This window comes from Orbicella franksi, chromosome 9 (assembly GCF_964199315.1).
Source record: "Orbicella franksi chromosome 9, jaOrbFran1.1, whole genome shotgun sequence".
NCBI lineage: Eukaryota > Metazoa > Cnidaria > Anthozoa > Scleractinia > Merulinidae > Orbicella > Orbicella franksi.
This window is the reverse complement of record NC_138153.1, coordinates 31106766-31120360: the sequence shown is the minus strand read 5'-3', so window position 1 is coordinate 31120360 and position 13595 is coordinate 31106766. Positions and strand designations below refer to the sequence as shown.

At 39.3% G+C, this 13595-nt stretch overlaps 2 protein-coding genes across 4 annotated transcripts in view; one reads left to right on the top strand and one right to left on the bottom strand.

Moving 5' to 3' along the window:
• The first annotated feature begins 2133 nt into the window (after window positions 1-2133).
• Window positions 2134-13595, top strand: part of LOC145498438 (uncharacterized) — a 33985-nt gene continuing 22523 nt past the window's right edge. For 2 of the 3 annotated variants that reach the window (XM_081478372.1, XM_081478370.1), the window contains exons 1-3: window positions 2134-2749; window positions 7293-7954; window positions 9472-9780. In XM_081478372.1, the coding sequence (XP_081334498.1) occupies window positions 7372-7954; window positions 9472-9780 (892 nt within the window). In that variant the 5' untranslated portion in view covers window positions 2134-2749; window positions 7293-7371. Of the gene's footprint in view, window positions 2750-3820; window positions 7955-9471; window positions 9781-13595 lie in introns of those variants that run through there. The other variant, XM_081478371.1, reaches the window with a different exon arrangement.
• Window positions 9775-13595, bottom strand: part of LOC145498439 (uncharacterized) — a 13829-nt gene continuing 10008 nt past the window's right edge. Inside the window, exons 3-4 of the mRNA XM_081478373.1 lie at window positions 10916-11107; window positions 9775-9916 (exon numbers count right to left, since the gene is read on the bottom strand). Of these exons, the coding sequence (XP_081334499.1) occupies window positions 9884-9916; window positions 10916-11107 (225 nt within the window). The 3' untranslated portion in view covers window positions 9775-9883. The remainder of the gene's footprint in view (window positions 9917-10915; window positions 11108-13595) is intronic.

The following is a 13595-nucleotide window of genomic DNA, read 5'->3' as shown; positions in this document are numbered from 1 at the left end:
CTCCAGATTGTGTAGAACCTCGACGCTGTTCACATTGCACCCGCTTGTGGGACAAGTGCTCGGCTGCTCGCTCCAGAGACGATGATCTGGCTGGCAAATCAGACATAGGAAAATGGCCATATTAAGGTAATTCCTCTGAAATAAAAGTGACAATAGATTTTTGTTCAAACTTTGTCCACTAAATATTTGTCATATGATAACTTCAATTTTGAAATAAAAAAAGGGGGTGCCCATGCTCATTAAGGAGCAGTGAGGCATTGAAAATGCCCCATTTTGGCATTATTTAATGCTTATTATAAAAACGCATTCCCAGTAATTGTAAAATCTTTGTGAGCCCATACTCATAAGAAAACGCATTAAACTACAGTCAATACATTGTGTCGGACACAACTAAACATTTTAAGTTTGATTCAGACAAAAAGCTAAATCCTTGATTAAAATTTGAACTAAATTTCTTGACGTGGTTACCGACTGCAAAATAGAAAAGACCACAGTGTATCTGCTATTTTTCTTATTTATTAAATTTTCAACAATAGAATTTAGATCAGTCTTTTCTCACGCAAAGCTTATTATTTTAAATTTCCCAGTTTTAAAGACACAACAGACCAGGCAAACTGCAATCACCACTGCTTGTCTCACAGTGCTCTGTAACTAGGGTGTAATTTAAAGCTCAGAACCCATAGAACTTATAATTTCTTACAATGAATACAATGACTGGAAAAAAAATTGGGGTGCCCGTGCTCGTTGGTGAGCTAGAGCCATTTTTCAACTGAAAGAGCTCAATATCAAGGCAAACCTGTCATGTTTTCAATATGCGCGTGCACGAGCGCGCGCTAATGACGCCAAAAATTACGCGCAGTAAGGCTGCGCAATGCAAATGTGAGGAATGACCTTAAGAAACACTAGCTGAAGTTTCTATACGGTTGCAGTTTCCGTCTGACGTAAAGGCCTCGTGTAGTGTTGAGGTGGTAGTGTTAATGAATATTAATTAGCATTCTGATCAATCTGCATGACAAACAAGTCGATAACATTCCAATTTGCTCGGATATTGTGAAAAGTTCCAAAGTACCATAACTTTGAAAGCAAATGTTTTAAATCACCAGTTCAGTGAACGCAATGACGTTTCAGTGAAGAAACGCAAATTCTTAGCTGTGAATGTTAGGTGACTTTCCTTACCGGTCCAACTTAAAAAGAAACAGCATCGTAAAACCCCTTAAACTGGGAAACAAATAAACCAAATCAAAACAAAATCATGTTGCACGTGCATAATAAAAATGATGAATTTCTTCCCAGCAAATGAACTTTTGCCGCGCTGCTTTGTTTCTTCAATCCGTAAATGACGACCTACAAATAGTTATCATACTAGGAAGAGTTCATTTATAGATACATTTTTTTAAATTTGTAATTTCTGTTTTTGTTTTTGTTTTTGATTTTGTTTTGTTGTTGTTGTTGTTTTTACAATCCGCACTCCTCGTTTCTGAACAGCTGTAATCTCGGTTTCTTGTAGTGAACGTTTGTTCTGCAGGTTCTCCGTCTCGCTAATTATGACCCCTTCGGAGCCAGTTGGCCCCAAATTCGGTTATGGTTGTCTTTGGTTATGAAATCACTTCTGAAATGATGCCACACCTCTGCAACGTAAAAATCCGTCAAATTAAAAGCCCCGGGATTGACGAAGGGATGACTAATGCCCGACCCCCGGGTTTCCATTTAAGAAAATGCTCTGCTAATGCCCGAGGAGATGGGCACTGCTGGAATTGACTGATGGATAATCAAGGATAAGTATTGTTTTGAAATAGCCCTCACGCGTGTTTGAGAGCATAATCCCTTCTTCCGCATCGAACAAAAACAAGTTAATGAAAATGTTACCCAATAGTTAATGAAAAAGAGATGGAGGAGTTGCTGAAAAAGAAAAGCTTATGATCACAGTAACAGGCCAGGTTAACCTACGGCATTGGTCGAAGTCAAGGGCACCCAACGAGCAAATTTAACTAGGAGCTTTAGAGGGACATTTTTAGTTCCTTATAACGTATAAAGAGGCAAAAGGCACTGCACAAAATAGGGTTAGGTGGCGCGCGCTAGTTGAGGACCTATGTTCCACTTAGGAACGAAGAGGATTAAGTAAGTAAGTATAACGTATAAAGACTATTTTAAGAGATGTTTTTGTTAGCTAGAAGAATTTAATCTGTTCGGATTTCTCAGCTGAAAATTCAAGTGCGCGAAAATTTTGACGAATAAAATCCTCCTTTACTTTCAGAATTTGCTAGCTGAAATTTACATTCCACGAACCTCCTAGGGAACTTCCTTTTCCCGAAAACACGAGGTGATCTTTTTGACAGCCCAAAAATAGCAAAAATGACTTTTCCGAAAATGTTAGCGACTATTTTTGCCGGCCCGGTTGCGAATCTTTTAGGTGATGTTTCTGTTGAGTAAACTACTGGTTTTCGTCAACGTAGAATCCGAAAATCTTAGACGTTTGGACTCTCCCGTTCAGATATTTAACCGAAACGTCTCGTTGGGCTCTTGCACAGTGGAAGAGTACTTAATTATTCGCCGCACTGCGCTCTCCCCAGACCTCGGCGTAGACATTCAAGATGTTTCATCCTTCGTGATTCTCCAAGAAATCTCAACTCAAAATTCTATACTCTGAAGTCGTCAAAGTCAGCAATCACGTCATTTGGATGATTTCTCAGCTCTTCTTGGGCGACAGACCATGGATTTAGCCACTTGATAACCACAAGGAAACAAGGCGGTAGGAACTGCTATGGATACAACGGTATATGAGGGGTGGCGAATGGTCCTTCAAAAACTCTAGGTCTCGTAAAATTTTAGTCGAATTTCACGGGTCTCGCAGTCTCGGTTTTTAGCGGTTATGTGCGTCTCGCAGTCTCGATTTTTATTCGTCTCGATTTTTCGCAAAGCTAAGGGTTTCGAAGTCCCGATTCGTTCGTTAATGTTTTTATAAACATGGCTTCTTCTCTTCACTTGATATTGAATTTCAATGAAGCAACTTACAAATTTCCAAGAAAAAGTTAATCCTAACTTCTCCTAAATTGTCTGAATTCTACAAAAGCTACAAAACCTACCGCAACGTGTCTTGGCGCCAGAAAAACAGTTATTTTGCTCTAGGATTAATCATACTAGTAACGTAGTGTGTCATAGTCGATCGAATTTCCAGTTCCGGCCAGTTCGAAGAAGCTGGCTAAAACAAGGCTGTACAAGCTCATTGCATACCTCTCGACTAAATCTGGGGCTCAAATTTTAAGGCCCAGATCAGACGTCGTGCTTCTGTCTTGCCGAACTAAATTCAGGAATTAAGACTTTCGACAGAAGCACGGCAGAAGCACGCGTCATGAATCAAACTTTTGAATTAAGTTCGGCAAGCTATTAATTAAAGTTCGACAAGCTCTGTCATGCGACACGACTCTGGCACGGCAGTGATTCAAACGTCGGGCTTTTGCGCGCTAAACAAAGTTCATAAATTTTATAAATGTATTTTACTGGGATTGCGTTCCCACGGGGAGTTTGAATTGTTACGAGGCATCAGTAGATCCTGAATTTGGTTCAACTCAGGCATGGCGTCTGAATCAGTTGTTTTCATGCCGTGCTACGTGAACAGTCTGAACTTAGGCCTAAGAGTCTGAACTTCTCGCGCTCGCACTTAAAACACTTTGAAATATCGGTCTCGCAATCTAAAAAGTCAAAATGGGCCCGAAGAAAACAACGCTTGTCTCGCCGTCTCGCATTTACATGTACCATTCGCCACCCTTTAAAATATATATAAGACCTTTTCCACGCACAACGGAACACAGCGGAAGATGCGCGTTCCAGTTCGTTCGAGTTTTGTTTTGTCGTCCAGTTCAGCTGCATTCCAGTGTGCGTGAAAGGGGTCTATTACCGTCTATATTCACGTAGGGGCCAAACCACCCCCCTAATGTTTCATGAAGGCTATATTTGCCTGGTTTATATATTTCTGAACCAAGTTTGGCAGATGAGCTTTCTTTGTTCTCCAGTTTATTTTAATTTGGAAGTTGTGACACAATGTCAGATTGTGACGTCATAATTGATGACGTCACCAAAACGTGCTATAATTTTTTGTAAAATCTGATGTAAAGATTATGTCATTGGAAAGGCCTTGACTTGAGGAGTAAAATGCTGGAAACCGTTTATTGCTATGATGAATATTTTTCGAGATATGGTAAATTAAATATTTTTTTGCTGTCCCCCCGGAATTTGCTTAACCATACTGTCCTTCTTAAGTCAGTCTCTCTGGTTTATTTTTTTTCAGTATTTTTCTAGGAAGGCTAATAATCTAGAAAACTATAGAAAGCTTGATGTTGTCAAAAATCATTTGGTTTTAGAAATTTGATTTTCAGCTTTGTTAAGAGGGTATTAACAGTAAAAAAACGGGTTAATATGCATATTAAAAACTTCAAAAGTGACAAAAAACATGACATCATCACTGTGACATCACAACTTTGACATTTACTGACATTTTTGACGTAAATATAATTGGCAATAGGTCTCCTGCTCATCTGCCAAGTTTGGTGTAGAAAGAGTCAATACTTTTTAAGTAATGCGAAATAATGTGAAATATCCAAGAACTGATGAAACATTAATGGGGGGTGGTTTGGCCCCTACGTGATTGCCATTTATATTGACTGTGTCCATCAGGATACCTTAATTTGCCACTTCACAGTGTCTTCATTGGTTGGCGTTCTTTGTAGGAGGATTAGAAAAAAGTACATCCAATACATGTAATACTCTTAAACTCAAAATCAATACTATTTTTAATATGCCACTGGCAATCATTTTAAGGTAGTACTGATCACCAGTGTGGATATAAATTAATGTTCTTTGTTTAAGTGTCTTAAAATATGATCTCTTTGTAAATGTGGAGTATATATGGGGCTGCATGGTTGTCTTGGGTTCTTTGTGCTTATAGGTATGATCACTAAGGGCACAAGGCTGCTGCCAAGCAAATAACATTTGAAAACTTTCAACAGTCACAAGCTGTTATCACAAATTGAACAAGGACTTGCAAAGTTAACGTTTTTTTTCTTTTATTTGTAGTTTGCTCACCAATATTTGGAGAAATTTGTCATTCCAAATCATACTGGCAAAGTTTCTTCGAGAGAATCCGAATCCAAATTTCGGATTTTGTTTCTTTACCTGAATTATATTATTAATTATAAAATGATTCTGAATCCTTTGAATGCATACCCAAGCTGGATTCAATGGACTCCAGATATGTGGGATTTAAAATTTTGGGCAGTTTTGTTAAAGATACATTCTAACAAGTATTGTTTGGCTTATAATTGTGCTGGTGCTAGTGGTGTATTGGTTGTGAATATATTCAGAGCTTTGTTGGTTTATGAGATTCTGTCTGTCTGAGCCAAGCTGTGAATCTGGATTTGGATTCTCCCAAAGAAAACAGCGCCCAACAGTATTTAACATGCATAGCTGAAGTGATTTCACTGGACTTTGTGGTATTAGACCATGGATTAACAGGCCTGTATAAGCAATGTTGACCAGCCTGCCTGAGATCTGTGAATAGATTTAGAAGATGTATTAGTACATACACTCGACCACAACTCTGGGGACTACATCTCTTGCTCTTAGTAAACAGCAATGTGGATTCTTTAACCTCTCCTTGAATTGCACACGAGGAAATGAGGCCAACAGCTTACCATCACCACCAATGACGTGATAATCAGAACTGAGACATGGTGTTGCAAATCACAGGCAGAATGATCTTATCACTTACTTTAAGAAACCCTGGTTATGAGTGATCAATCTAGCCAGTTTCAAACCCACAACATCCTGCTTAGAGCAGACCAGTGCTCTGCCAATTAAATGTCAATATTTTTCCAAGTGGAGCACTTGTAATGATCTTTACTGGAGACACTCATAAGATTGAGTTGCAGTTTTTGACAAGAGGGCAAAATGCAATAACCCAGAGAACTAACAAATATTGCAAGTCAAATATTATTATTATGCTGGGTCCAGGAATCAAACCTGGGACACATTTTTTGGAGGCACGAGTTCCATTATCTTCACACATGGCGAGCATAAAGCAAAACAGGGTGCAATTTGTTAGCCATAAGTAACCTTGCCAAGGTTGTCATGCTAGTATAATATTATAAGTGCTGTAAACCAGTGAATTTACGTACATGTGTATCTGTAAATATTAATGCATGCATGCAATATCAGTTTGCAAAGCAAAGAAAACCGCTCTAAAAAATACCTTATAAATATTTGATATGTGTGTTCATGATTGAGTACTTTTAGGAAGCCATTATGTGCACAAATGAAATGACAAAACATTGAAAATTCAGTCACTAGAATATGATATAATTCTATACGCAATGACTAGAAAAAAACCACAAAGTTTCAAGCATGATGGGGGTCTTTTCAAACCTGGTGGCTTTCTGTAGTCTTTTCAAAAGGGCATGCTGGCTTAAAAGCCCTGGGGAGAACACTTGATCATTGATCATTTATGTAATTATTATTTCAATTTAATTCTATTGAATCACTGACAGCGTACTTTTTTTTTTATTAGAGCAGTACTGATCATGGTACTACTTACAATACTACAGCTACTACAAATACTAAACATTACTTACTACCACATTCAACTTACTAATTATTAATAAACTGTATACTTCATTACTTACAAATTATTGTTACATAACTTACAAGCATATACTTATACATACATATACTTACTAGCTTCAACATATGTACTGTTCAATATACTTATATGTTAAAATACAATCGCGAAGGCAATAGAGAGTTACAAAGAAAGCGATACAATAAATAGTTAGAATACAGTATGTAATTGTTTACAAAGAACAAACTGTCCCCCATTTTTCAATAAATTGATCTAAAGTTTTGTTCTTTGTGCAGATATATTTTTCCATTTCAAATTTAATTTTGATCTTTATCTTAAACCTAGCTAAGCCTGGAAGTGTTTGAAATATTCTGCAATCCCATAATAGTTTGGCTATCAATAGAGATAATGAGACCCTTGAGCAAAGCATAGCTACTGCTACTATAATTTTCTACCAGTGAGAAACCAATTATTGCTCTGCATTTTGTTGTGCATAGGCCATGCTAGGCTAGGCGTATAGTGCCCAATTTGGAGCTATATCTGGATATTTATTTGTTGGCAGTACATTTTAAACCAGGAATCACAATACAGTTGTTTTGAAGCTTGCATGGTGTAAGTTTCTAAGTGATTTTCTAACCTCCAAATTAAATCTCTGATCTATTTGTTTCTCTTTGTTTACCAGAAACTCAGACCCAATATATGCTACTAACAAAGTACTCTCATAAGCCTTCCACAAGCAGTGAGAAGTGCTATGTCTTAAAATGCTTGCTGCTGAGGACAACAGATGGATGGTGGTTGGCATTTGCCTTTCAAAAGTTCTCACGCCGGTGATGAGGGCAGTTTTGGAACATGAAATGCAGCAGCTTTACCAGAACCTAATTCTGCCACCAATCAACATCCATTCACAAACATTTGCTTGTCATTTAAATTGTCTTTATCCTTCAACACTGGCTCTAAATTATGGCAGCATTAACAATAATAAACATCAAGCATCATCCAAAAGTTATGATTACAGTGTGAAAGATGATGTCTCTCTTGCTAAACTCTTTGTCAAACCGATCATGTCTAGCTTCACTGGTTTCGATGAATCTCTGGACTTGTCAGCAGCTCTTTCCATTTTGTGTGGGGCACCAAGCTTTGTCTTCCAAGCTGTTGACATTATCGCATCAGAAGTGCGCTCTAAGGTTCGTAATGAATGGGGCCATTGCAAATCTTCTACATGGACAGAAGCTTACTATTTGGACTGTTTTCAATTAATGAAAAACCTGATTAAAAGACTGAATCTCCCAGCAACTTTAGATCAGGCAAACATTTTGGAAGAACTTGAAACATGGAGAAAAACAGGTGAGAAGACATTGATTTCTGTCCCCTTGCATTTAAGTTTCAAACACCATTGTGGGAAATTGAGCAGTGAAACATCTTTTCACCATTAAAGATCTGTACATTATTCATCATGGGGCCCACATGTAAGATTAAGGATAGATGAATTTTTTACTCATTTGTCTAATGCAATGGAGTCACTTTGAGATGTAGATCGTGACATTTTGACTGCTATACTGCTAGTCTTCATCAGGTGATGAGGTCAATTGTTGCGTGTCCCATTTGGGACAAAGTTGAGTTTATTGATCGTGACCCTCACTGGTACACACAAAGGGTCAAGGAAGCTATCCATATAAGACTTCATCCAAATAACATCAATAGAGATAGTGGAATCAAAATTCCTGAAGCATGGATACCTACAATCAGAAAGCACAACAGGCGGTCAGTTAGAATGCAGACCTATGAGGGAACAGCGTCACAAAGTCGGAATAATAATGAGGATCGAAATGCACCAATAGCAGCGAACCAAGGTGCTACAAATAGTGACACACAACAATTGACCTCATCGCCTGACGTCATGATCTACATCTCAAAGTGACTTCATCGTGAAGACAAACAAGTGAAAAATTCATCTACTCCATCTTTTCACCATTTTTCATTAGTTGATTTGGAGTCACGCATGCTCTGAAATTTCCAGTCTGTAGAGAAATGTCCTTAACTTGCCCATGTTCCCACAGTCATTTAGCACTGCAGCTATTTTGCACACATTTTATCTGGTGTTCCTCCATATACCAGTCCCTAGACATTAAGTGAGGGAGGGAGGGAGTAACTTTATTTAACCAGGGTAGCCCATTTGATCGTGACCCTCACTTTTTAGGTTCTACAGTGACATTTCTTATGATGCTAAATGATATAAGTCCTGTAGTATGAGAGCTAGAGCTTCCAATACTTATTTTTGGTGTTCATTATTAGTCTTTCACTTTCTATGGTACAGCCTGATGGACTCCAGACATTTTTAGGACTTTTCTTGCAGTGACCATATGACATTCCACCAAGAAAGCTTTACATTTGCAATTACTGTGTTTCTATTGCCTTCTTGACATGTTGAGATAATAATTATTGCTGATTCTAGCAGTCTGGGCAAATGATGCATGTTGCTACAGATCCTAGTATGATCATAGTATAGTGACACAGCTGTCTATAGGGAGTTTTGTAGCCTAGTAGACAATTTTACAGCTGTGTGCTTGGTGACCTAGTGCTGGAGTAGGAACGAGGTTGGAGTTGACCTTGTTTTGGTAGAAACCGCAATGCTTTTCATATGTACTGTAAAACGTGTTTTTCTGATGCTAACTTGTTTCTATTCACATCTGAAAAGCACAGAGGTATCTTTCACAACAAGGTCAACTCCAGCCTTGCTTCTACTCCAAGGCCTGGAACAAACTGTAAAATGGTCCATTGGCATTAGAGAACAAAATTACTTGTAATGTTGCATAGGTACAAAGTTGAACCAGTAATTCTTGCATTCATTATTCATGTATCAGGTATCGACATGTGCTTTGGGCAACCGATAAATAATGATATCCTCAAGCTCGTCCAGGAAGAAATGACTGCATTAAGTAAGTCTGTTGAGGAGAACAAAGAGTCCTGGGTGCAAGACCACGAGGGACTAAGAGAGCACCTTCAAAATTTGACCAGCTTGTTTGGGCTTGACATTAAAAGACTAGAAGACAAACAGGTCAGCTTAGAAAGGGGCTTTGTGAGACTTCAGAGCCAAACCGAATTCTTGGAAGAAAAAGTGAGTGGCATATTGTCACAAGCTGAAGATAAAAACATTTCAACCTTTATAAGTGGTGAGTAAACTTGGTGTAACCTAAATGCCACTGGTCTTAAAGTTAATTCTGCTGTGGCTTGCATATTCATTATGTAACATAGTTACGTAACCTTTATTTCCATTCAGATTTTAGAGTAGCATGGCTTTCCTAATATCTGCGAACAAAGAAAAATAAAAAAGGAATATTTTGATAAGGCTAAGTTACTGATAAAACTTTCCCATGCAAAAATAAATGTGTGATCACGTGTGATTACCAAGTGTAATCACACATGATTTTTTACAAGAAGTGTGAATCACTCTAAAATAACACTTTTTCACACTTCAAATCACACTTCTGCAATGTGTGTTATACAGTGTGAAAAATGTGTGGAAGAAGTGTGAAAGATGTGTGAATCACACTTATAAAAGTGTGACTTTGGTTGAATCACACGTCTCATCATACTTCAATCACACTTCTCTGTTGCATAGAGCATATGAGAGCCACATAATATTATTATAGCCAGTCACTGCATGAACAGTGCATTTTACAAAATTGCAAATGTAATACATAAAAAGCCAGGTCAAAAGCCCAGAACTGTAAAAAATATGAAAATATAACGAGACATAAACAACAATTAGACATTATAATTACTGGAACAAAATGCAATGACTTAATTGCCAACGTTAACCATCACTACACTTAGTAAATGGTTTGAACCCAGGAGTATCAGTAGTTCGTATAGTGTGATCGTCCGGGTGATGGTAGTTCTGAAAAGAACTGTTGTTGGTGACTGACGTTTCGACAACCTGAGCGGAAGTCATCTTCAGAGTCAAGTGGATAGTTTTTGTCAGTCGATGATGTTATAAGTCTGGTCCGTTGAACATGATTGGTCAGTTTAGCCATGATGGTATTGGCTGAAAGACTCGTGTAAAGTTTGTCATCAGTCATTGGTGGGTTTCGATCAGTCTATTGTTAGTCAAATTGGTCGGTTTTTGGTCCGTCTATTGTTAGTCAAATTAAGTCGGTCTGTTGGAAGTCCGTTTGTCGGTTTCGTTTCCGTCATGGATAAGTCGTTTGTAAGGCGCCGGTAGTTGTTGACATCTGTTAAGTGGCGTTTGTTCTAGCTTAGTGTACCAAATTTGAAGGTTTCTCTAATATGGCATACATATTCAACCTTTTTAACATCTTCTGAAGATTTAGCTTCAAATTCAAAGTTGGAAGTTTTGCCCTGAAGACTGCTGCATATTTTCTTTCGGATCCCACAGCTTATGATGGAATTATACTGACAGTATTGCGCATCGATTCTCACGTAGCTTTTAAGCCATGTACTGTGGATGTAGTTCTGTTTGTGAATGCATACTTCAAGCTTTTTGTGACAATAGGTATTGTTCTATAGCCTCGACACCAGGTCGAGTGATGTGTCAAAAGAGAAGCTTTCCTTAATAGCTATAATAAAAGTTATCAGTTGGCTTTAAAATGACGTTCGACTGCTTTGATACGAACGACTCGAAACATGGTGTCAGATAGTCAGTATTAAACGACTCACATCTCCAGTTTAACCTATTCAAGTTACACACTTACATTTCGTGAAACTCCCGATATGCCTGATCCACCATCAGTTGCGAGCGGAGGAGCTCCCCCACCAGCAGCTGTGGAGAGGATCGCTCAGCTTAAACCCCCTGGCAAGCTTGATTTCGACTCCGCAAGTCTTTCGAGTAGCTGGAAACGGTGGAAGGAAGAAGTGGAGCTTTACATGGATCTTGCCATGGCCGGAAAAGACGAAAAGACGAAAATAAAGTTGTTTCTTTACCTCATCGGAAGTAAAGGCAGAGAAATCTATGAAACTTTGAGCTTCACACGCGAACCAGATGACCGAGATTTGAGTCACGTTTTGGAAGGCTTTGAAGCACATTGCAATCCGAAAAAGAATGAAACCGTGGAGAGGTATAAATTCTTTCAGCGCTTTCAAGAACCAGGAGAGCCATTTGAAAGGTTTGTAACAGATTTAAAAGTCCTGGCGTCAACATGCAATTTTGGAACTCTAAAAGATTCATTAGTGCGTGATCGTATCATTTGTGGAATACGAGATAAACAACTTCGAGAAGATTTACTTAAAGAGCGCGATTTAAATTTAGAAAAGTGTCTTCAAACATGCCGTGCCGTTGCACTGTCCAAGGATCAAAGCAAAACGCTTGAGCCGGACCAGGGTGAGGTACATTTTGTGAAAGAAAACCAGAAACGTCCCCCAAAATTGGGTAGAAAATTGCCAAGTTTCAAAGATGACAAGGATCGCGTGCCAGCCGCTGATCGCGTACCAGATGCTAATCATCGAAAGAAACCCAAATCGAAGGAATTCGTGACATGCAAGTTTTGTGGAAACAAACACGAAAAACGCCGCGACAAATGTCCAGCATTCGGAAAAAGATGTTTGAGTTGCAAAAAGATGAACCACTTCACAACCCAGTGTCGACTCAACACAAAAGTCAACGTTGTGGAAACAGACGAAGATGAAGATGATGAATACTGCTTGACTCTGGAGTCAGAGATTCAAAGCGAAGTGATTAATTCGTCCCGCGACCGGAAACACGCAAAGAAGTTATTTGCGACCCTTTACGTAGACAAATCAGCAATCAAGTTCCAACTTGACAGCGGCGCGACTTGCAACTTGGTGCCCGCCAATCTCCTTCGCGATAAAAGCAAACTAATGGCCACACGAAAGGTCTTGACGATGTACAACAAAACAACCGTGACACCGCTGGGACAGTGCACGCTAGAAGTCCATAACCCAAAGAATCACAAGATGTATCAAGTTGATTTTGTCGTTGTGGATGGAAACAGATGCATGCCCATACTTGGAAGTCCTACAATTCAAGAGATGGACTTAATTAAGGTACAGCAACACAACATTCTATCCGTTGAAGCAAATCCTGTCACGCAAGAAGTGCTATTGAAGGATTATCCTGATGTCTTCCAAGGTACTGGGAAGTTAGAAGGCCAGTACAACCTTGAAGTTAGAGAAGATGTTCAGCCAGTCGTACACCCTCCTCGACGAGTGCCGGTAGCACTTAAGGAGAAGCTGAAACAAGAATTAGAGAAACTTCAGCGCCTGGGTGTAATCAAGAAAGTGACTGAACCAACACCTTGGGTTTCAAGCCTAGTTACAGCTCGGAAGCCCAATGGACAGCTCCGAGTATGCCTGGATCCTAAGGATCTGAATGAACCATTAAAGAGAAGCCACTACCCAACGCCCACTATAGATGAAATACTGCCAGAGCTTGGAAGAGCAAAAGTGTTCTCAACCGTCGATGTTAAAAATGGGTTTTGGCATGTGGAGCTGACGGATGAAAGTTCAATGTTAACAACGTTTAACTCGCCCTTCGGAAGATTCCGATGGTGTCGTCTGCCATTCGGCGTAAGCCCAGCCCCAGAAGAATTCCAGCGGAGGCTCAACAACGCCTTGGAGAACCTGAAAGGTGTACTCCCGATACATGACGACATTTTGATCTATGGAGAGGGCACAACTGAAGAAGAAGCCTTGCAAGACCATGATAGAAACCTCCTACAGCTTATGCAGAGGTGCAAGGAAAAGAACATTAAGTTAAACAAAGAGAAAGTCAAGCTGAGGTCCAAAGAAGTACCGTTCATGGGTCACGTGATCAGATCCGGAAAAGATTAGAGCAGTTCAAGAGATGCCAACACCAACCGATGTAGCCGGCGTCCGAAGATTCATCGGCTTTACAAATTACCTTAGCAAATTTCTGCCACGTTTAAGCGATGTTTGCGCGCCACTCCGCCAGCTCACTGTGCAAAATACGGAATGGTTTTGGGCTGACATCCATGACAGAGCTGTCAGC